Source organism: Cnephaeus nilssonii, assembly GCF_951640355.1.
Source record: "Cnephaeus nilssonii genome assembly, chromosome: 6".
Classification (NCBI taxonomy): domain Eukaryota; kingdom Metazoa; phylum Chordata; class Mammalia; order Chiroptera; family Vespertilionidae; genus Cnephaeus; species Cnephaeus nilssonii.
The window spans coordinates 24,075,424-24,099,855 of record NC_137077.1 but is presented as its reverse complement, the minus strand read 5'-3'; the positions used below and the strand labels follow the sequence as shown (position 1 = coordinate 24,099,855).

The following is a 24,432-nucleotide window of genomic DNA, read 5'->3' as shown; positions in this document are numbered from 1 at the left end:
ATTTTATTACTAAATTAATTAATGCAAATAAAATAGGCAGAAAATATGGTTTCTTTAATTTTGAACAGATAGACCCTATGTGCTTGTTTGTTGAGTTCACAGAGGGAGAGGACAAATGAGTGCTGGAGTGATCAGGAAGGCAGGAAAGCTCATAGAGGAGATAGGATGAGCTAGATCTTTTTTTTTTCTTTCTTTTTTTTTTTTTAATCCTCACCCGAGGATATTTTTCTATTGATTTTTAGGGAGAGTGGAAGAGAGACCGAAAGACAGAGAGAAATATCGATGTGGGAGAAACACATCGATTGGTTGCCTCCTGCACACGCCCTGATCAGGGCCCAGACTGGGGAGGAGCCTGCAACTGAGGTACATCCCCTTGACTGGAATCAAACCACAGGCCCACACTCTACCCACTGAGCCAAACCGGCTAGGGCTGAGCTAGAATTTAAAGGTAGGAAAAGTATTTGGGTAGGAAATAGGATCAATGTGAATAAAGCACAAAGGGTAAGTAGGAATAAAGCAAAGGCAGTCCAGGTCAGGTACAACATCAAAGAGAAGGCAAGCAGATGGGAGCTTGTTTACTTGGGAGGCAGTGGGAAAACCAACCTGGATAAACCACAGGGCCAGGGGACCTGAAACAAATATGGATGAGAAAGGTAGGGCCAGGTCACAGAGCAACTTGAAACCGGACTAACAGGTACTGATTTGGGGTCTTCAGACGTCTCTGTCAAACTACAAATATCCAGGAAATGAACCAAGGAGTACATTGGGAGCAGGGGTGGAGGGTTGAGGAGGGGGCCCATAGCCAGTATAGGTGGGACACGGTAGTGTGTGTTCTACTATATGTGACTGCAAGGGAAAAGGAATATGATCTGCCAACATCAGCTGGTAACTTTCAGTTTGGGGTTCTATCTTGGGCCCTAGGAATGCCCCAGTAGACTGAGAGCCAGAACAAACACATTCTGATACAAGGTAAGGAGAAGAGGGAGAGAACTTAAGCCAAAGCCCACACTTGATGGACAGCCAAGACTTGAGCAAGGATTTCTAAAAGAGAGTAGCAGAGAAGACAAATTTCCCCCAATTCACAATTTTGCCAATGACTGGCCCTTTAAATGCACATACCCTCTTTCTGGCCCAGTAAAAGTTTTATTCCTTTGTTGAATGGATGCTCTTTGGATCTTACAATCAAAATCAAGATCTGAGGAAGACTCTGGAGACAGCTTTGCAGGAAGTAGGTCAGGAGAAGAATGAAGGGTCCTCATGTAAGACCAACTGAAGGCCTCTCTCAGCTTCCAGAACACATTGGAGTATCTGGGGAGCAAGCAGTCATTCCTAAGTTCACTCCCCCTTCAGGACCTCTCTAAGGCCAAGGTGCCTTGAGTGAGCAGTGGAGTGGAAAATAATTGTTATCACCAAAGAAGTCTCTGTAGAAAAGTTGCTGTGAAACTGGAATAGGTGTGTCTTTCTGACCTTCCGGGTTTTTTTATAGGCACTGCAGGAATCTGAGTGAGGGCCTCAGTCCTTCCGCCCATTTGGGGAGAGAATAAAGAAGCTGAGGTTGTCTCCTTCTTACTCATTGGCAGTTACAACCTCGCAGTCACGAGAGCCTCAGCTTCCAGCGTGGACACAGAGAAGGTAAGTCAGAATGAAGGGGCCATGCCTCAGCTATAAACCTGGGTCACTCCAGCCATCTGGCTTGGGAATAACTGAAGAGGAGGCGAGCTAGGAATATTCGATTGCAAGGTACTTTTTTCCAAATGAATATGCGGAATTTTTTTCCTAGAAAACCTCTGTTAAGACATAGATTTTGGTGCTAAACTACCCAAAAAGTTATTTAAAGACAGGGACCATGTTGTATCATTCTTTGACAAACAAATAGTAAATATTGAACAATAACATGATGCATTGAATTGACTTGAATTTAAAGAAGGAACAGTCATTAATATTACTAGGAAAAATCACCTGTCTGTCTCCTTCAAGCAGTGCATCAGTATCTTAGTGATCCAATGATCTATTAATGTCAACAGCCCTTGTCCTGGAGCCTGATTTATCTGGAATCCTATAGATCATGCATATCTTGTCAAACACACCAATTTATGAAAAAGATTCTGCATTAACTTCAAAAAGCCTTGTAACAGAGAAATTGTAACATAGAAATGGATGGATTATCTGGAAAGACTGTTCTGTTCTTCCCAGAAGGATAGAGCTAGGATAGTTTTGAGGGTTTGATAGTTTGGGGGCTATTTCATTTAATATGTCCAGATGTCTTTATTTTAGACTGAGAGACATTATAGTGACATGCATATACCCAACATGCATTCTTGTGGGTAGATGTAAAGTCATAAGTTTGTCTCATCTTTTTTCTGCAGGAAAACAGAAGTCCATTCTCGTGAGGTCCACTTACAGTCACCATGTATGAGGACTTCAGCGAGTCCACTGGGGACTATTATTTCCTCTGTGACACAGAGGGGCCATGGGGCATTGTGCTGGAGTGCCTGGCAATAATTGGCATAGTGGTTACAATTATTCTGCTCTTGGCATTTCTCTTCCTCATGCGAAAGGTTCAAGACTGTTGCCGGTGGAATGTCCTCCCCACCCAGGTCCTCTTCCTCCTGGGTGTGCTGGGGCTCTTTAGCCTTGCTTTTGCCTTCATCTTCCAGTTCAATCAGCAGACTGCCCCTGTACGCTACTTCTTCTTTGGGGTTCTCTTTGCTCTCTGTTTCTCATGCCTCTTGGCTCATGCCTCCAACCTGGTGAAGCTAGTCCGCGGTGGAGTCTCCTTCTCTTGGACGACAATTTTGTGCATTGCTATTGGTTGTAGCCTGTTGCAGACGATCATTGCCATTGAGTATGTGACTCTCATAATGACCAGATGTATGATGTTTGTACATATGGCACCCTGTCAGCTCAATGTGGACTTTGTGGTACTCCTGGTCTATGTCCTTCTCCTGATGGCCATCACCTTTTTCGTCTCCAAAGCCACCTTTTGTGGCCCATGTGAGAACTGGAAGCAGCATGGAAAGTTCATCTTCGTCACTATGCTCATCTCCATCATTATCTGGGTGGTGTGGATCTCCATGCTCATGAGAGGCAACCCACAGCTCCAGCGGCAGCCCCAGTGGGATGACCCTGTCGTCTGCATTGCCCTGGTCACCAACGCATGGGTTTTCCTGCTGCTGTACATCATACCTGAGCTCTGCATTCTCTACAGATCGTGTAAACAGGATTGCTCCTTACAGGGCAACGCCTGCTCGGCCCCAGTCTACCAATGCAGCTTCAGAGCGGAGAACCAGGAACTCTCAAGAGGTACTTTCCTGGGGGTATTCAGAGAGCAGGGAGGTTCTTCTTGGGAGAAACGGGAGAGAAATAGGACAAGAGGATAGCCAAGAGGGAACAAAAAGGGAGTGGTCAGAATTTAGTGGATGGCTAAATAGTTCAAGCATGGAAATGAAGACCCCAGAATCAAGGTTAACCTTTTATGAAAAAAAAAATGAGTTCTTCTAAAATACAGAGAGACCAATGGAATGAGACCAAGGCAGAAACGAATCAAAGGCCCTAAGTAAAGAGGGTGTGGCTCTAGTGCTCATGCTGGGTAAAGAAAGGCACCCACTATAAAATGACTTAATCAGCCCCAAATTAGGCTTGCACCACGCAATTGCATGACATATAACGCTAAATCCAGATGTTGTGGCTGTCAAGTACAAAAGTCAATCCTGGCAACAGTGATTGACATTTTAAAAGTTAAGTCTCAAAGTTGATTTGCCCAAACATCATCATAAACTGATTTGCAGTACTCATCACCTCGTTAAAGTCACAAAGCCCAGTAACTCCGGATCTCTGCTTTTCAAAGTGTTCACTGCTTAAAACCCTTCAGGGTTTACAAAAAGGAACAGGAAGAGGCATTAAATCAGAATCCTGAGTAAAGGCACAGATGTACCATCATTAATAGAAATAAAAGCAATGTGCTTATGTGACATTTTCATCATAATTTCTAGGTCACATTTTGATCCTTATGTAAGAGCAAGCCACCTGACTATCCTTTATTAAAGAATAAAATATATTATCCAATGCCAATAAGGAGGCTTGGACACCAACAACCTGAGGAAAATGGTGGCTAATTTCAGTCATCTGGAAATCTATCAAAACTCTTTATTTCCTTTCTAAAACATCTGGCATATTATTCATAACCAAATGTCATAGTTGTACATCAATTCTTGTGTCTTAATAGGCATCTGATTTCTCACAATTTATTTCTAATGTGCAAAGATGATGCTATTTTATAGACTGCATAGCACATATAATGGTCACTAGGCTCAAAAAATTAATAGGAGCTTTCCTTTCAAGTGCATACACTTTTTAAAGCTGTAATCTATGGCTAATTACACATTCAAATTAAATCCTTCTCAGATAGATGCATCCATTAATTCTTTTCAGTTCAGATGACCGAGAGCCAGACACTGACAGTATATATCCTTCCGATCGCAGTTTTTCATTGCTTGCTGATGCTGTGTCATCAGCTCGCTGAGGTTTGTGGCAGAATTGCAGAGTCCATCTTTCTTGAAACTACTTCTCATAGTTCTCGCCAGAAGATAGGATAAAACTTCCTGTGTTTGTTTTATTGTTGTTTCATGATTCCAGGAAACAAAAGTCAGAGAGAGGAGGAGAGAGAGAAAGAAGTCTTAGTTTCATGAACCCCAAACACACTGGAATTTGTAATGATCAATATTCCATACCCCAAAAATATTGAACGTTGATGAAGGAGTGTCCTGGTGGAAGAGCAAGAGCTTGCAAAAGCACAATGTTTCCTGGGACTAGCCCTATTCCTCCAGCATCGTTAGAAAATCCATTTCTGAGCAGAGAATAGCCTGCCAATGATGTCAGTGTCAGTGTAGTTTGATACTTTGTTGGGGGCGGCGGGGTGCGGGGGACAATTGTGTAGTAAAGAACACATAGATTGTGCTCCACAATCGGGCAGAATAACCAGAAACTTAAGTTTTAGGGAATGGAATCAGAATCTAAGTTACCTGGAAAAAGTACAAAATATCAAATATTATAAGCATGATTAAAATTCAATAAGAAGTACAGGATTACACCTAGCTAGGGAAAACATACAAATAGACACAAAATAGATAAGAACCAGGCAAGTATAGTATAGTAAGTACAGTATAATAACAATTACTTGGAAAATCCTAAGTGTGTCCTAGGTCATGAGCTGACAGTGGGACAGCAGCTTAGCACTGTCTTTGTTTTTGTTTGCTCAGGAAACAATCTCCCTACGATATAAACAGACCTGTGGTCAGCAAGAACCATCAGGCCATTGTACTCAACATGGGTCAGTCTCTAATAAGAACACCCCTTCCAGTCCTGGGATCCACTAATGAGAAGTGTGGGGAACTTGGAGAGGTTTCGGTGGGAAACCACCACGATGATTAAAGGGTTAGTTAGAACGTCAGGCCTATGCGGAAAGGCTAAGACAATGAAACCGAGATGGCAGTTCTGGACGTGCCATTCTCGTAGACTGTTTAAATTACCTCTCTCTCAATTCTGTACTAAAACAGGACATCTTGTTTGAGTCTGTGACGTATGCGTTTGTTATGTGACTCTTCTGATTAATACTGTTCGTAGCTGTGACTCCAGCCACATAATTATTTGATTTACCACTGGGTTGTGGGACCAGAATTATCCAACTGAAAAAAGAATAAGCCAGGAGGGGATTCGCAGGGAATTTCACAAACATAAAAACCTCTCTCCAAGAGGCTATTGTCCTGTTATTTTCTGTCTCCAATTGAAGACAATGGGCAGACATGGACTCAAACCAAAGCATGAGGGATTTAGATTAAATAGGAAAATAAGGGTTGGCAAACACTGAAACAGATCAGCAAAGGGGATTAAGGACCCCATTTCCCTGGAAGTCTTTCGAAAGAAGATTAGGCTTTATCTCTCTGAAGTGGCTTATGGACTTAACTCCAAGATATAAAAACATCTGAATGAAGAATGAAAATGCAGTCATGTTGCTACAGGACACCAAACAATTGGGTATAAATATTCTATGCCCTGTTACAAATGTGTTCCTAACAAGCAGTATATTGATTGATTTTTTAAATTAGTTGTTCTTTTAACTGAGAATTTTAAATGTGATAGAATTTGCAGAGACCTTAAGTATAGTAGAATATCAGCTATGAATCTTTTTTTAGGGTGGGAAAGCTCCTTTTCTAATTATTGCCTACTTTACCTGTTTTAGACTAATTAGAATATTGTTATATCAGGTTTGGTCAAAGCAAGACCGATGAATATTTGAAAGTATCACATTATTGTGGGCATTTTTTCATCCAGTCTTTGAATGTGTACAAACAAACCTAGTATTATTTCATTTGAAGGTTAAAGACAAAAATAGTAAGTCTGTCCTATAAAATAAAAGCCTAATATGCAAATCGACTGAATGGTGGAACGACCAGTGGAAGGACCAGTTGCTATGACGCGCACTGACCACCAAGGGGCAGACACTGAATGCAGGAGCTGCTCCCAGCCCGCAGGTCCCAGGCCAGCCAATGTGGGTGCCAGCGCCCCCGCCCGATCACCCCACAGACTGGCCCTAATCGCCGCTAGGCCTAGGGACCCTTCCCGTGCACGAATTTCATGCACCGGGCCTCTAGTGTAATATAAAAATGGGTCAATGACTATAAAATAATATGAACCAAGAGAAAAATGATTTTGCAAACATAAGCCCTTTGGGTTGTTTTCCTTATAGCAATTACTCACTTTTGCTGAACATAGTTCTTTTTAAGAATTCTCAACAATTTTTTCTTCAAGGCACCCACCTTACTATGAGAAACCCAATTTGAATGGTCCCAGGGGGTATGACTTTCATTTGTTCTTTCAAGGGAACAAATTGCAAACCCGCTCTTTTTGTCACCCTCCAGAGCAACAGGTCACAAAGAGAGAGAACTGGCATAAAGTGGGGAGGAAGGCAGTGAGCTGGAGAACTGGGCTTCTCTAATTTATGATCTGTTCTGATAAGAATGTTAGACAAACAGTGGTTACCAAGGGGTTGAGTGTGAAGGAGTCTTGTTATGCCACAAGGAACAAAGTTAAACCAAAAATTCAGTTCATTCTCCTGTGAAGGAAAAAAGAGCCTTTCATATATCACCAGATCCAACCCCTCTAAAAAATGCCAGTAGGAGGATGTCAGACCATCATTTATAACTATGCCAACAGCACTACCACCAATAATAATACACAAAGGATAGCACTGTGGTGGTTTCTATACTGTATATCATACCCTATTCTAAGGGCTTTATATATATTAGTTGATTTAATCTTCAAAACAAACCTATGAAATAGATTTACTGTTTTGATCATCATGATCCCTCTTTTACTTCCATCAGGAAACAAAGGCAACAATCAGTTAAGGAATTGGGCCCTGGGTAACACAGCTAACCAATGAGAGAGCAGAGCCGACCGGCTCCAATTCTACAGCTGCACAGTGTAAATACTAGTGGCCCAGCTATGTCTGTAACCATCAAACAACAAACATGTATCGAGCCAGGGCCTAGCCTTAGAGACAAGCACAGATACTTTCTTCATAAAGCTACAGTCCTGTTGAGGAGACAGACATTCAACAAATAACTACATGTGTGATATTCTACAACAATATAAAATTGTCTTTAATGATGTTTTATTTCATGTCCAGTTTTTTTTACATCAAATCAAAATGTGTAGTGTCAAGCCTCAAGAGACTTTAGAGATGACTTAGTTGAGGCTTTTTATTTTGCTGTTGAAGAACACTGAGATGCCCTGGTCGTGTGGTGATACCAGAGAGCAAAGGCTCAGACCCAGTGCCCATGTTTTTTCTCTAGAAAGCGATGAGGGATCTTCAGCCTCTTTAATTACTAACCACAGATGAGCTTCTCCTGAACACAAAAGGCTCTCCATAGACAATCTTCCTCAGAAGCTTTAAAAAATACTCTTTTTTAAATTACAGATTTTTTGATGTTGTTAGAACAGCCTCAATGGAGAATTCCTTTCTAAAGGGCCAAGAGCCTCTTTGCAAACCATTAAATCTTCTCCTAGTCCTCGTGTGCTGTTTCCCAGTGAAACTCTGACACTAACCCAGCCCTTCCCTCCTTTGGCTTTCAGCCCGAGACAGTGATGGAGCTGAGGAGGATGTAGCATTAACTTCATATTCAGCTACAGGTAAATGTGCTCATCTACATTCACCAGAGAGGGCCAGAGCAAGCACTCCCACCTTAGGAGAGCGGTCAGGCTTCATCTCCGGTGGCTTCTACTGACCTGAGAGAGGAGTGGCAGGGCAGGGTCATCCTTACAGGCATGTGGAGCTGGAGCCTTCTAGATTAAACCATACCAGGGTGGCACAATAAAGGCAAGTCAGGCTTTTTGCTTCTGCCCAAGCCCCTCCCAATCCCCATCTCCACTGCCATCAACAATAGAGTGTCCCTAGGAAGAAAAGGCAGCTTGAGGGTTTGTTTGAGGGTTCAGAGGAGCAGGCTCACCGCTGTTTGCCCTGGGCACAAGAGCGGGGGATTGTAAGTATGTTTTTAGTATCAGCTGCCGAAATGATCCCCTGAGCCCCGCTGGCTGCCTGTCTGAGTCACTGTCCAGCTCCAGCTGCCCAGGATGCCCCAAGAGCTGGGCTAGGTCTTGACATCATCATCTGCATGTCCAGCTGGATGTACCCATTTTAATCCTTCTGGGCAAAAGCAGAGGGAACACTGCTGAGTAGAATTGGAGGAAACTTATTTTTGTGCTGCGATGGCCTGAAGTCACACAATCCAGACACAATTCTTGTACTATGGGGATCAGAAGTAACTAAAATGCAAGAGTGAAAGTCACAAACTGTACTAGGCAACTCTAGGCTAATCCCTCTGGTCTGTTATCCGAGACTCGGCCTTTTCCTGGAATGGCACACAGTCCAGGATATAGCTGTATCATTTGCTATAATTAACCCTCTGGAGGGCCTTTACATGATGGGAAAATCTTTATTATCCCCTGTGAGAATTTCTTGGGTTACTTTCAACTTCCGGTGATCAGCTGCTATTTAAGAATCTTGCAAAGAAATTCTTGTTAACGACTAAGGGTGAAGGAGTTCTGATATGGGTAGACTCAATTTTTTTTTTCTTTTTTATTAACGAAGTATTAAATGATGGTGAAATAATAATATTTTAAACATAGTTCTAGAGAGTATCATTCCCTATGTTGGCTCAGAAAGTTTATGACGGCATTTCTTCCTTTCTAGACTGTTGATCTCACACAAGAGTATTTCATCCCACGGCTAAACTCTGATGCAGAATTATAAAGTCCACAGGAACCACGAGTAGTGAAAACCCAGAAGACCATCCTAATGTAGCCCTGGTGGGCCCCTGGGGAGCCCACAGAATCACACTGCCAACGAAATATCGCCTCATCCTTCCTGCTCTGCTTCCTGGTCCCCTCCATCCATCTGGACCTTCATCAGAAGACTGCCTGTTCAAGCATAATTACAGTCTTGCTGGCCACCCTACCTGACTATGTGTCTCTTTCTTCCTTCTGTAACTGAAAGCTTCCCTTCCTTAGCAACGTTAGAACAAATTGGTTCCTCTTACCAATGGGACCGAAAGACCCAGGTCTGAAGAAATTAGGGTCACGCTAATATGACAAAGTCTAGAGGTCAGCAGCAACTCACTCTTGGAATACTCTTCTAGTCATTTTTATTTATTTGTGTGTTTGTTTGTTTTGTTAATCCTCACCCCAAGGATATTTTTCCATTGATTTGTAGAGAGAGTGGAAGGGAGGGGAGAGGGGAAGAGAGACAGAGAGGAGAGGAGAGAGAAATATCGATGTGAGAGAAACACATGGATTGGTTGCCTCCCACACGCACCTGCCCAGGGTCAGGGATCGAACCTGCAACCCAGGTACGTGCCTTGGACAGGGAATCAAACCCTAGACCCTTCTGTGTACAGGCCAATGCTCTAACCACCGAGAACACTAGCCAGGGCTAGTCACTTTTTATAAAGGCCCCTACATATCAGTGACCCAGCATTTGTGATAAAAGTCATAGCAGAATCCTCAGGATCCCACAGATGGGTATTTTAAATAACGCTGACATTTCATAGACTTGGAGGCTGGCAGGCTCTCTCCCAGGATGTCTGCACCCCAGGACAGAGAGTATGATGGCATATGCGGCTGGGGTCAGTGACCTGCTTTGATGAACCAGTAGCAGCAAAGAAAGAGCCACCCAGTTGATGCTCATAAAGGATTTTAGGTGCTGCACATAAAAAGCAGGGTCTGCCTGTCTTGAAGTTTCTAATGAACCGATGCCTCTGCACTAATTACTCTGGCTTCATTCCTCATGCAGCCCCATGTCCTTCCCCATGGATTCATCTGTCCTTGGTACCCATTTGTTATGTGCAGCAGGTAGAACAGGACAGAGTCAGAGGTGTGCTGCCAGAAGGGCTCTAAGGATCTAATTCAGCCCAATGACCTTGCAGATGAGGAAGCAGAACCCTAGAGAGATGGAATGACTTGCCCAAAATCACACAGTGGTTAGTGGTTTTCCAATGCATAGACAACTCTTTTTCCCCCTCCAGCAGGCTTCTCCATGCCTATGTTTCTGTCTTTACAAGTAAGGTGTGCTCCTCCCTGAGGACCAAATGGGATATTTCAGACCAGTGAGTGTTGAGCGCTGCTGTGTGAAAGATCTTTGAAAAATAGCTAAGACTCCATACATTAAAAAAAAAAAAAAAGCCTTTTTAATGACCAGTGTACAGCATGGACTTCTTCAATGTCAGCAAGTATCTCCTGAGCATGTGCAGGGTACCCGGAACCATTCTCAGGCTCGGACCTAGGCAGACAGCACTGCTTTGGTAGATATACACTGAGTGGCCAGATTACTCTGAACGCATAATAATCTGGCCACTCAGTGTGTGTATGTATGTATGTATATATATATATATATATATATATATATATATGAGGTCCGGTGCATGAATTCGTGCATGGGTGGGGTCCGGCCAGCCTGGCCAGGGGGAGGGGCATGGGCAGTTGGCCGGCCTGCCTGCTGGTCGAACTCCTGGTCAAGGGGACAATTTGCATATTAGCCTTTTATTACATAGGATATACACTGAGTGGCCAGATTATTATGCATTCAGAGATCATAATAATCTGACCACTCAGTGTATGTTATTTGTGGGGGAGACAACATAATGCAAAGAATTTTTTATTTTTATTGATTTTTTAGAGAGAGAAAGGGAGAGGGAGAGACAGAACAAAACATCGATTGGCTGCCTCCTGCACATCCCATACCGGGATTGAGCCCACAACCCGGGCATGTGCCTTGACAGGGAATGAAACCGACGACCTTTTGGTGCATGGGACGCCCAACCAACTGAGCTACACCAGCCAGGGCAACAGTGCCCTCCTTTTAGAGATGAGGAAAGGGACTTGCCCAGGATAACATGGCTTGTTAGTGACAAAACCAACTAGAATCCAGGTCCCCAACTGCTGTTTAAGTGCTCACCCTCTACACAATGTTCCATTTTCATATATTTTTCTGCTACCCTCAAATTAACTGCTCCTTTTTTAAATCCGTGCCCTGAGCAATGTTCTCAGCACAAACCAGTACCTAGGTTAAGTGACCAGAGTTTTACCTTCTGCTTTTATTGGTAATAGGAAAAAAACACACAAAACATTAAGCCTTGGACCTATTGATTAGGTGGCATACTACTTAACAAACCACATAAAGACCCTAATTTGAGAGGGAACAGCAACCCATGCAACCTCACATCTTTGGAAGAAAACCATCATCACTGATGCTCCTACTTTCTAACCCCCAAATGATAGCAATGACACCTTTGACATAATTTTGTTTATTTTGTTTGTTTTACAGGCAGGAAATTTTCTGTTGAGTCAGCTCACAAATTTTAATGAACACATTGAAGCCACATATGATAGCTCATACTGTTTCCCAAAATGTTTTTCCTAAAATTAGTAAAGGTAAAATTGAACATCTTTGTACCAAATTGCCTCTGAAGTGGATAGCACAATTTAAACAAATGTTGGACTATGTACTAGTTAGATTGGCGGGCGTGGGTGGGGGGGGGGGGGGGGGCTGTATTTTGCAAGTATTTCGTTCAGGCTGTTCCAGGAATGAAGTTGTACTGTAAGGTTACGCATGGCAGCAGGGAGACAAAACTCTCTCTGGGAACCCAGTATAGTCACCCATCTGGCTTCATATAGATGGACTACTGTCAGGCATTGGGAGGAGCTTGTTGTCCCCCACCCTGGTCCCCCAACCTCTGCTTAGCCACTATCAGCTGACTGACTCTCTCCCATTGTCATAATTCAGACTCCTAAGAGTGGGTCTGATTGGTCCAGCTATTCATCACTGTCTCTGATTGGGAGCTCTTTTGCATTGTTCCTCCTCTTAATTTACAATCAGCCTGTGGATTGGCTGCCCTTGGGTCCAGTACCCACCATTGGTCCATTCAGCTGGCTTGGTCATGTGGTACAGACTTGGTCACATATGTCTGCTCCCTAGTGAGAAGTGTTCTGTGGGCAACAGGGGAAGGCATAACATGCATCATGACTGACCCACTCAGGAGAGACTAATCCAGAAAAATAAAATTTTATGAAATTATAGAATATTTTAATGAAAATACAATTTTATTCCTTTTGAGTTTATGGAGCAATTCACATAAAGCTAAAACCCCAATAGTCTTCTAAGTTGAGATTCATGAGGAACCATTTAAAAGAATAAATAAAACTATGATTAGCCTATTGTACTCAAGTACTCAATTCAATAAGTATGACTTGAAGATCTAAACTCATTTACTTATATATAATGGGTTACATAATTTGAAAGGCACTTATTCTCTTAAGTATTTTAAATAGTCCTCTTCTGATTTTATTTATTTATCTAAAAGAAAAGGTATCAATGAAAAACTTCACTATAAAATACCTTCCTGATGTAAATGGCTAGTTAGCTCAGTTAGAGCACAAACGGGCAGTCGGACATCCCTCTCACAATCCAGGACAGCTGGCTCCCAACCGCTCGCCTGCCTGCCTGCCTGATTGCCCCTAACCACTTCTGCCTGCCAGCCTGATCACCCCCTAACCACTCCCCTGCCAGCCTGATCGACGCCTAACTGCTCCCCTGACGGCCCAATTGCCCCTAACTGCCCTCCCCTGCAGGCCTGGTCGCCCCCAACTGCCCTCCCCGGCTGGCCCGATCACCCATAACTTCCCTCCCTTGCCAGCCTGGTCACACTAACTGCCCTCCCCTGCCAGCCTGGTCACCCCTAACTACCCTCCCCTGCTGGCCCAGTCACCCCTAACTGCACTCTCTTGCCAGCCTTGTTGCCCCTAACTGCCCTCCTCTGCAGGCCTGGTTGTCACCAACTGCCCTCCCTTGCCGGCCATCTTGTGGTGGCCATTTTGTGTCCACATGGGGGCAGCCATCTTTGACCACATGGGGGTGGCCATCTTGTGTGTTGGAATGATGGTCAATTTGCATATTACTCTTTTATTAGATAGGATATCCTTCATCTTGATGCTTTTTTTCCTAATTCAAAGTGCATCAAAGGTTTATGTCCCTCCACATTAAATCTCATAATCACCCCATAAACCTAAAGGGTCTCTACTTACCATTTCTTAATTCAACCTGTGGTGTGGTTAGGCTAACTTTCCCTCACTCTCTCTACACATTATTCCTTCATTCTTCTTTTACATAAATGCTCCCTTTTCCTAGGATTATATATCTTCGTATTGGTCAGATTTGTGCCTTTTTATCCTACTTTTCATCCTCCCACAATCAGTTCTAAATCTACTTTTTCTCAGAAACTTCCTCTGGAGACATGGGGACATGGGGTTGTCACTCATCAAGACCAACTTAACTTATGGCACAATGCAGTTCCCTTTTTTCTCTTCACACTCAGATAGTAAACAAGATACTTCTGTAGCACCTTTCTCAGAATAAGCCTAATCATCTATTTTAAAAGCACACAATGAGAAATAAACTAGAAAATCTATGGTTTTTTTCCTTGGTAGAAAAGCTGCTATATTTTGCACTTGAGGGAGATGCTTCTCAATTAACATTAAATGGGAGTGATTGTGAAGACCTTGACTTTGAGAAGTAATACTTGACATCTAAGTAAAGAAAGACTTTTCTTGGAATTGTTAAAAATGTCTTAATGGCTCAGGCCAGTTTGAAGCTACTGGTCTCTTGTGAGAGATCGAGTTTGCTGCTCTTCAAAGATAGATTAGTTAGAATTAAGTTTTCATTTTAACATATAGCAGAACTCGCTTATTTAAAGAACTTCAAAGTGGCTACCTCAGGAGACACAGAGATGCGCCATTGCTTAAACTCTGATTAGAATGCCTTTCCTGGACTGCCTTCAAGAATGTCTCAAGGAAACCAGTGGGATTGGATTACTATGGGGGTTAAACTGTCTGATTAAAGAAATGAGTTGAATGATGAATTTCTAAATATTGATCGTATCAAAATACTCTCCCATGTTTTAAATCAAATAGAAAAAGTTAGTATAGACTCTCAAGCCTGGCCGGGTAGCTCAGTTGGTTGGAGCATGGTCCCAACAGCCAGGGTTGCATATTCGATCTCTGGTTGGGGCACATGCAAGAATCAATCAATGAATGCATAGCTAAGTGGAACAACAAATCAACATTTGTCTCTCTCATATTCTCTCCCTTCCTCTCTCTAAAATCAATGAATAAAAAAATTAAAAGTAAAATAAACTCTTGAAAAATCTCGAGCGCCTCATTGCCTAATCTGTTTGCAGCCTTGGTCAACCCTCCTAAACCCATGAGAGGACTGTGACAGCCACACCAGCCTCAGAACCCCAGCCTGATTGGAAACAATTGCTCCTGTTGCAAAATAACACAAGGTTATAAAGCAAACACACCAAAACAGCCTGTTTTACAAAATTTTGATGTGTTGTTTATCGTGGACTTTTTTTGCATTAATTTTTATTATTAAAATGTTGTATAAAATATTATTGATCGTGATTACTGAGGGTTTGGACACGCCCTTGAATTCTGTGCCTCGCTCTCCTGACTCCAGCCCAACCCTGGGGATCAGACTTGCCTCCTGTGGAAGGGTGTGATGGGGAAGGAGAGGGAGCCCTAGTGAAGCATCCATCTTATATAAAAACTGCTGTTTGAAATCTTAACCCTGCTATTTGGCTTCTGCAAATGCTTGCTTGCTTAAATAATAAGAAAAATAAGCCCTGGCCGGTTTGGATCAGTGGATAGAGCGTCGGCCTACGGACGGAAGGGTCCCAGGTTCGATTCTGATCAAGGGTATGTACCTTGGTTGCGGGCACATCCCCAGTAGGGGGCGTGCAGGAGGCAGCTGATCGGTGTTTCTCTCTCATCGATGTTTCTAACTCTCTATCCCTCTCCCTTCCTCTCTGTGAAAAATCAATAAAATATATTTAAAAAAATAATAATAAGACTACTCCCACTTCAGAGAGGCCATTAAACCTTCCCCGGACGAAATTATCAGTGCTGGCACCAGGCCAGGCCTTTGGTTGAGGTCTCAAGGCCCCAGCACACAGGGGCTCTTTAAGAACTTGCAAAGGGGGCCGGAAACACCCCATATTTGGGAGACAAAGAAGGTAAAAACATACAAATAGGGAAAATTCCTCCATGTTGGGGCCCAGAATTTGAGAGACATTTTCCTCTGGACCCGCGCGTAATAAATGTAACTCCATCTCTCTAAGTATTGCTTGGTTCTTCTCCGGTTTTCTGTAACACTAGCTGCACAGTAGAATCACCTGGGAAGTTTTAAAAGCTCTCCATGGCCTGACCTCACCACAGACCAATTACATCAGAATTTCTGGGAGTGGAGCCCAGGCATGGTTATGTTTTAAAATCTTTCCAAATGTTTCTGTTTTGCAGCCTGGGTTGCAAACCACTGCCATAAGCAGATATTTAGGATTGAGTGGAAGGAATTAGAAAGAGAGAGACGTCAGGATCCAGGCCTGGGTAACTAAGGGGGTGAGGGTTCCACTTGCAGAAGAGGTAACCCAGGAGGCGAGCTCAGGAAGAGAAACAGGTGTGGGGTTGGGGAGGACAGCAGATGAGTACAGAGTTGAACCAGTAGAGTGCGAAGTGGAAACACACAGATGAAGGGAAGGCTGTGGAGTTCCAAAAGACAGAAGAGAGAGATTCAGGAACGAGCTTAGAGGCTGTGAAGTTCCAAAAGACAGAGAGAGATTCAGGAACGAGCTTAGAGGTGGAGGAGGAAACTGTGGGGGGGAGAGGTGATTGTATTGGGAGCATAAAGAGAGGCCCTGAGAATGCCTAGAGGTGGGGAAGGCTGCTCCCTCCCTAAAGGGATTCTCTCCTGATACTTCTGTCTCCACATCCAGTTCCTCTTTTACATGGGGTATCTCCACCAAGGTCCTGTTTGCAGAACCACACTCGAGCTCTGGATGAGTAAACCAAGAGAGCACACTGAGATTCTTCCAGAGTTGGGAAGGCAGCTGCTGGGGCTTGCCTGGAAGATGCATGAATCAGCAAAAGAAGAAATGGGGCCAACTATCTAATGCCTGTCCCCAAACCTGCCTAATCAGCACAATCAGCTGAGGTACTTGTTACAGATAAAAATTTTCATATTGGGGCCCAGACCCACTAACTCAGAACCTGCAGGAGGGGGCCCTGGGATTCCTCGTTTTTAAGTTCCTAGGTAACTCTTAAGATAGTGTGAGTTTGGGAAGCGCTGTTCTGTTGACAAGAAGTGGCTTCCTCTGTGCTCTGGTTTGTAGCAAACACTTGTCCAGGCTTTTCCAATTTGGCCCCCGGAAGGCAGAAAGGGATTGGCTTTGTCTGGCACAATCAATGGAAAGATTTTTCTCAGTCAGTCAGGCCCTTGGGGACATTCAGCTTCCAATTTGCATCTTCTTTTCTCCCCCTGGTCTGTTGTAATGTTCAGCCCACCCCCACCCCACAGCTGCTGCACCCAGTCACCATCCAGGAGAACATGTGACCAGAAGCAGCTTGTTGCCTTGAAATTTAGGAAAATAAACCCTTCCTGAGCCTATTTGCTGGCACTCTCATCTCCTTCCAGCTTGGTTTATTCGGCGTGAAAGGTCCTTGTTCATCCATTTGGTTCAAGTCAGTTTAGGAAAGGAATGCACTTGGGGAAAAGGATGCACTTGATCTTTGAGGGGGATCCATCCGAAAGGTTTCTCTGCTGTTTGGCTCTGGGGCATGCCTCTCTCTTTCTTCACATTGTGAAGTTTGTTCTTGTGTAATTCTCCTAGGAAACGGCGCTTTCCCAAGCTTGACAGAGAAAAGCTTCGGGGAAATGAAAACTTGGAGTTGATGAAAGGCATTCAGTCCAAAGAGTAAAGAGACGTTTCTTTCTTTCCTCCAAGCCTCGGGCTTGTGAGTAGCTTTTATCACACTGGTTTTCCGTGTTCTCTTATGAAAACAAAAAAGAAAACTGATGGTGGACCAGCTGAAGTTCATCAGAATTATTCAAGGATAAATTGGCACAGAAAACACAAGGGGGGGATCTGACAGTGGTGTTCTCGGAGTGAGATGCCATAATCTTAATTGTGGCAAACGAACACAAAATGAACAGATAAATTTTTTTGTCCCTGAAAGTTTATTCGCTCATGAACAAATGCTCCTATGTGTGCACGCGCTGTGCCAGCTCCTGCGAATACAGGAGGAAACAAAACAATTTCTGGTCTCCCCAAAATATATAGAATAATGGGAGAAAAACAAGTAAAAAACAACAAATAAACGTAATTTCAAAGTAGAAGTGCTCTGAAGGAAACAGACTGTCTGGCTGAGGGAGGCCTCACTACGGAAGTGACCTTTGGGCTGAGATGCAAATGTTCTGCAGGATAAGAGTTAGAGGACAGTTGGGAAGAGTTGGGGTGGGCGGGGAGACTGCAGTGGGAGGCATTTTGAGCTGGGGGCCCTCAAAGGAAGGACTTCTGGAAAAACATGTCTCTGACCAGAGTGACTGGAACCATTAAGAACTCTAACTTGAACCCTAACCAGTTTGGCTCTGTGGATAGAGTGTCAGCCTTCAGACTCAAGGGTCCCAGGTTCGATTTCGGTCAAGGGCATGTACCTTGGTTGTGGGCACATACCCAGTAGGGAATGTGCACAAAGCAGCTGATCGATGTTTCTCTCTCATCGATGTTTCTATCTCTCTATCCTCCCTTCCTCTCTGTAAAAAATCAATAAAATATATATTTTTAAAAAAAGAACTCTAAGGATCAGAACCAAGAAGCGCTGGCAGACCCGATCACAAGCACCACGTGCCTGGAATGGATTAAAGGATGGTGAGGTGTGACTGCCTGGGCTCTAGGGCAGCCAGGCGGGGTTTGAGGGTCACCATACATACGGAGCTTTGTAAGACTGGAATGACTTTCTGGCTGAAGAGACACCTTGAGAAAAGCAGGGATCTGGGAAGCCGTGGAAAGCGACAGAATGCCATTGGGTTGTGACACAACCCAAAGGGCATATGGGAAAGTGGAAATCCAGGTTGCAGGAATGGATTGCTCACCCAAGTAGGGGACAGTTGGTGGCATGCGTTCCTCCTCAGCTATACAGTCTTCAGATTTGCTACCTATTTGCAAGGAGCTGTGTTTTCTTTCGCTTGGCAATGTGTCTGCATGTGGCCAGTGGTTAGGATTAAAGATAATGTTTCATCTCACTTACAGAAATGACCCTCTGTAACTTGCAATGACATCTGATCTGTGTATATATGGATATGTAAGTGTAAGTATGTGTGTGTGTGTGTGTGTGTGTGTGTGTGTGTGTGTGTGTGTGTGTACTCACACACCCACCATCAGACACCTCACTCACATACTAGGGAGTTCAGAGACTCCCACTATCTCTAAAAAAGATATTTGAAGAGCATGAAAACTTCTGCATTTATCCTTTATGCAGAATTGATAAAGAACTATTTTTCTTCCTATTCTCTTAAAATGAAATCTTACACACACACACACACACACACACACACACACACACACTAACCCAGTGACCTGGCAAAAACATACAGGCACCAATTTGGTGTGTCACTGCCACCAGGTATGTTAGGAAAATGGGGGAACAGAGGACCCAGCCAGTGGCTTTGAAGGGGCTTGGGGTGGGCTGGAGTCCATGCCATCAAAGAAGCCCATTCTGTGCGCAGCAGGGTCTGTGCCTTTGGGGGCTGCTTCTCCTCACATCGTCCCCCTCTCACATGATGTGGCTGGGACCTTCGGGAACTGACAGGAGGATATAGCCGCTCTCACTAGGAGGTTCTGTGATGAGGCCAAGCCCCTCTGCCCAGTGTCTCAGGCAGTTCATGATACTCTGGGAATTATAATTTAATAGTCTCCTGAATTTCTGACTCTTAAGTCTTTAACTTCACCTTAACATAATTTTCTCTTTATTATTTTGCCAGGTCTCTGATTTTACAACTCTTCCTCCTCCCTATCAGCCCTCTCTTTCCCATCCCCTCACCCCCACTCCACTCATTGTCCCCCACTCAACCTTGGTCCTCTCGTCTCTGTCCCTCTCATCTAGTTAAGCCCAGTCAGATGCTCCCACTGACCCTCACCCTAGTTCCCAATGTTCATAGAATTCATGGGCTTAGGACTCAGATGACTAAACTCGTGCTATGCAAGGGCAACCCACAGACCATTTTTATTTTGCTGAGCAATACAAATAAAAGGGTTCTTTCTTATGCAATTAATCATCCTCAAAGAACAATATGGACTAGTATTTTTGCACTTAAAAGTGGTAGCTTTTATGTAGAGAACTAAATGGGGCAATATTTCAGGCATTGACTGCATGTATCTGAGGACACTGGTGTTTATAAAGTTCAAGTATCTTTGCAAAGGATTCTACATTATCACCATGTCAACATAAAGTGATATTAAATATAGCATATACAACAAGCCCTCCATATTCACAGGTTCCACATCTATAGTTTCAACCAACCCAGATTTAAAATATTTGGGGAGGCTATGCCCTCAGTGGTCCCCAAATCTGTCTCTTGCTTCAACAGTGTTTGGATGGGATAGACCAGGGACGCCCCTTCTTCCAGCCTCCAACCAACCTCCAACCTCTTTTCCAGTCACCACCTTCGGAACCACCTCAGCCTCCACGAACAGCCAACAACAAGGCCAGCCAACTCCGTTTGTTTTTTTTACCTTAACTCCCTATTGCCAAATAACCATGAGCTCCCAAATTCATCAGAAGTATTCCACATCGCCAACCACCTGGTCAGCCTGCATCTGCGGACCTCTTACACCTACCTCTCTCCAGGCTTCTATTTTGACTGCGATAATGTGGCTCTGGAGTGCATGGGCTGCTTCTTCCCAGAGTTGGTGGAGAAGAAGCCTGAGGGCTCTGAGCATCTCTTAAAGATGCAACAGCAGCCACATTCTCTTCCAGGACGTGCTGAAGCCTTCCCAAGATGAGAGGTAAAACTCAGGACTCCCGGGAAGCCGCCACGGTCATGGAGAAGAGCCTGAACCAGGTCCTTTTGGAGCTGCAGGCTCTGGGTTCGACCAGCCCAGAGTTCGACCATCATCTCTGTGACTTCCTGAAGAACCACTTCCTGGGTGAGGAGGTGAAACTCATCAAGAAGATGGGCTACACCTGACTCACCTCCACAGGCTAGCCGACCCCCAGGCTGGCTGGGCTTCCCTCATGCAGGACCAGGAGCCCTTGGAGCCCAGAGGCCTTTGAGGAGCCCCTCTGCCTCCCCCTGATGTCCGGCTTTTGCCTGAGCCTCTCCCTAAAACCACTAGGCATCCTTTTAACTGCCCTAGAGCCCTCTCCCATGCAGTGGACTAAATGGAAACAATAAAGCTTTTTGCAGAAAAATTAATTAATTAAAAATATATTTTTTTTTTGGGGGGGGGGGGGAATGTTACCTGTTGCTGACATGTATTATGTAGTTAGGCCTGCAATGGTTGATTCTGTACTGAACATGTACAGACTTTTCTTCCTTGTCATTATTTCCTAAGCACTATAACATCTATTTGCATAGCATTTATATTGCATTAGGTATTATAAGTAATCAAGAGATTATTTAAAGTATACAGAAGGATATGTGTAGGTTATATGCAAATACTACACCATCTATATATATAAAAGCCTAAGCAACTGGCCGACCAGCTGACCGCCCGTAGCTATGATGCGCAATGACCACCAGGGGGCAGACACTCAACGCACAGGCATGGAAACATGGAACAGACTGATGAATCTCAGAGGGAAGGCGGGAGAAGGGAGGGCAGGAAGAGATTAACCAAAGATCTTATATGCATACTAGAGGCCTGGTGCATGGATTCGTGCACCAGTGGGATCCCTTGGCCTGGCCTGCAGGGATCAGGCCGAAACTGGCTCTCCGACATCCCCCAAGGGGTCCCAGATTGCCAGAAGGACCCCACTGGTGCACAAATCTGTGCACCGGGCCTCTAGTTTTTTATAAGGGACTTGAACATCCACAGAGTTTGGTATCAACAGGGTGGGGGGTGTGGTCCTAGAATCCATACCTGGTAGATATCAAGGGATGACTATATTCACATAGCATCTTCCCTAAAGCAAGGCTATGAAGAACTGTTCTGTAAAATGCAATCACCACAATACAATATACAGATGGTGTATTATAGAATTATACATCTGAAACCTATATAATTTTATTAACCATGTCACCCCAATAAATTCAATAAAAAATAAAAATTTTAATACAACTGCCAGCTAGGAAATGGATTATAATATCCAGTAACAAATAACACTCACAAAAGGTGAGGGCGCATCCAAACAATGGAATGCATTTTCATTTCACCTGAGGGCTAAGGAAGTGTTTGGGTTGCAGGTGTGAGGATATTGTACAATAAAACTGGTAATCTCTCCATGGTTCTTAAGATTCAAATACCAGGCACGACAATTTGGCAAGTAAAAGTCTGGAACTCTGAGAATTCCAAGAATCCTTGAGCTTATCGAGCCCAGCCTCTCTCCTAACACAGAATTCCCCACGTCATCCTCAACAGAGCACCATTGAGATTGAACACCTCCAGCAGCAGGTCACCCACCACTTTGCAGGAAGTTCTTCTGGGGTCTGCCTCCCTAAAACTCCTAACACTGGGCCACCTGTTATGCTGTCATTGTTCAAGACAGCTGGGAGGCAGCATGGGGTTATGCATAAGGGATCCAAAGGCAGCCCTATCACTTGGTAGCTGTGTCACCTTGGAGCTTCCATTCCTGCAGGTGTTAGGTAAAAAGGGATGATAATCATAATCTACACTAATAAAATAGGAAGATGCAAATTGACCATACCTTCACGACGCCCACCAGCCAATCAGGAGTGGGTATGCAAATTAACCCAACACAGTTGGTGGGTTCATTTGCATACACAGGCGCCCAGCAGCTGGTGGCGGGATACTTGCATCGTCGCCATGGCGAAAACGCAGGCATTTTGCACCACCCCAGCCGCTCCGGGTCTCTGGACAGTGTGGGAAGGTGGAAAGGCGGCTCCGGGCCGGAGCAAAGGCTGTGCCGCCAGCCAGGGTAAGGAAGGCCCATTCTGCACGAATCTTCATGCTTCGGGCATCTAGTAACTTATAAGGCCTTATAAGTATTAAATAATATTATACAAGTAAAGCCCTTAAAATAAAGCCTGGCACAGAGTAAGCACACATTAAATGTTAGCTCTAATCATGATAACACACCCTGCAAAGTCCTCTCCTCTCCAGATGAAATATCTCCATTTCCATCAACCGTTCTGTATATCATGTGGTTCTTTTAAAAAGCTCCTCTGTGAGAAGCTCCTTCAATCCCATGAGGCCCACGGAAATGGATTTAATATTCTGATGTGGTGTAACATGCCTCCCGTTCCGTGGGAACAGTGCCGGCCTTGACCTACACTACACGACTGTGTCAGTACTGCCTGTGATTGCCTTGGCTCTTTGCCTGCTGAGCCACATCACGGGTCCTCAGCAGTCTTACAGCCCATTCTGTGCACAGCAGGGTCTGTGCCTTGGGAGGCTGCTTCTCCTCATGACTGTCAAACCAAGTACTTCTGTGGTTTATTTGGGGGGGGGGGGCATGAATACATTTATAACAAACTAAAATTTGGGACCTTTATTCTAATCTGTTCTAATACATTATTATCCCATCTTTCCTAATGTTGTGTCATGTGTGTCATGGGCTTATCAGAGGGGTGTTTTTTGTTGTTGTTTGTGTTTGTTTGTTTGTTGAGTTGATGGATCTTAATATGGAAGGGGGCCTGAACTAAAAGTAGCTGGGACCAGACAGCTGGGTATTGCACATGTGGTAACCAAATTTCATTAAAGTTTCCTCTTCTTTTCTGTTGAAGATCGTGGTTGACTCGGGTGCTGGAGACACACACTCAGGTCATTATACACAACAGTTACTTGCAAAGTGTTTCCGGGGACTGCCTCTGAAATCTGCCATCAGAAGCTGCACAGGGAGTGAGAGAGTGCCCTGGAGGGGCCTGTAGCTCCACACCAAGGAAAGGAAGGGGTGCTGGGTACGGGTTCTGGACTCTATGTGGGACTTAGAGACGTGGAAGGGTCATCATGCTGGCGGGGGAAACGAAGAATTCTTTTTTGCCTTGAAATCCGTCTTTTGACAGCCCACTCCCTCAGGAGGCATATGCTCCTTTGGCTGGGGGGTTGCAGGACAGTGATCTGTTGTTTAACCAGAACATGTCAATCGCCCTCCAGTCTCTCTCCCCACAGCTTACATGCAGAGGGGAAGGGAGATCATTGGAAGAGAAACAGGGGAACAAAAGGCAATTGGGAAGACAAAGGAAAATGAGAGGAATTCAAAACATGGGTGACCATGGTCACTTTATCTGATTCTGTGCTCAAACCCCCTTTTGGCAAAAAATGTGTCTAACACTGACCTCCCAAGTATCAACAGTATTCAGAGCACAGAACCAGAAATCTGGTCCCAGTCCTATCTAATAAAAGGGTAATATGCAAATTAACCATCACTCCGTCACAAAGATAGCGCCCATAGCCACAAAATAGCGGTGCCCAGTCCTCTCAGCCCCGCCAGAGTACCCCAGTCCCGGGGGGGGGGGGGGGCAGCCGCTGAGAGCGGGCAGCATGAGCAGCCTGGCGGAATGCTTGCTTCGTCGCCGCGGCGATGAGGCAAGCGTTCTGCGCCCGGCCGTGGATGGGCCTCTGGGCCGCGGAGAGCCTCTGGGCAGTGGGCACGGAGCGGCCAGGCCCCACAGAGAGCTACTGGCGCACGGATTCATGTGCAGGGCTACTAGTGCATTATATCCATCAGTCCTGAGCTCCCTCTGAAAAGTGAGGGCTGAGAGGCACCAATTAAAGAAACTCTGTGACCTTCTCAAACGCTAACATTTTAGGCACTGGAGTGTCCCACTCTGAAGGGTCAAGAAAACTGTAATAACCCAGAGGTTGCCGA

The 24,432-nt window shown here is 44.5% G+C and overlaps 1 protein-coding gene across 3 annotated transcripts; it reads left to right on the top strand.

Annotated features, from left to right (window-relative positions):
* Positions 1 to 1,523: 1,523 nt before the first annotated feature.
* Positions 1,524 to 10,721, top strand: GPRC5D (G protein-coupled receptor class C group 5 member D). Of its 3 annotated transcripts, none has more exons than XM_079773823.1 (4): positions 1,524 to 1,632; positions 2,367 to 3,303; positions 8,134 to 8,190; positions 9,251 to 10,721. In XM_079773823.1, the coding sequence occupies exons 2-4, from the start codon at positions 2,409 to 2,411 to the stop codon at positions 9,256 to 9,258; spliced, it is 960 nt and encodes a 319-aa protein (XP_079629949.1). In that variant the 5' UTR covers positions 1,524 to 1,632; positions 2,367 to 2,408; the 3' UTR covers positions 9,259 to 10,721. The 3 variants fall into 3 exon arrangements, with proteins under 3 accessions (XP_079629949.1, XP_079629951.1, XP_079629950.1); XM_079773824.1 differs by lacking the exon at positions 1,524 to 1,632 and adding an exon at positions 1,637 to 1,740; XM_079773825.1 differs by lacking the exon at positions 8,134 to 8,190.
* The last annotated feature ends 13,711 nt before the right edge of the window (positions 10,722 to 24,432 follow it).

What these genes read in the sequence shown, in the direction of transcription:
- GPRC5D (XM_079773823.1), top strand. Translation starts at nt 2,409, where the DNA reads ATGTATGAGGACTTCAGCGAGTCCACTGGGGACTATTATTTCCTCTGT. An exon ending in GAACCAGGAACTCTCAAGAG is followed by an intron (nt 3,304 to 8,133) that starts GTACTTTCCTGG and finishes TTTGGCTTTCAG; the next exon opens with CCCGAGACAGTGATGGAGCT.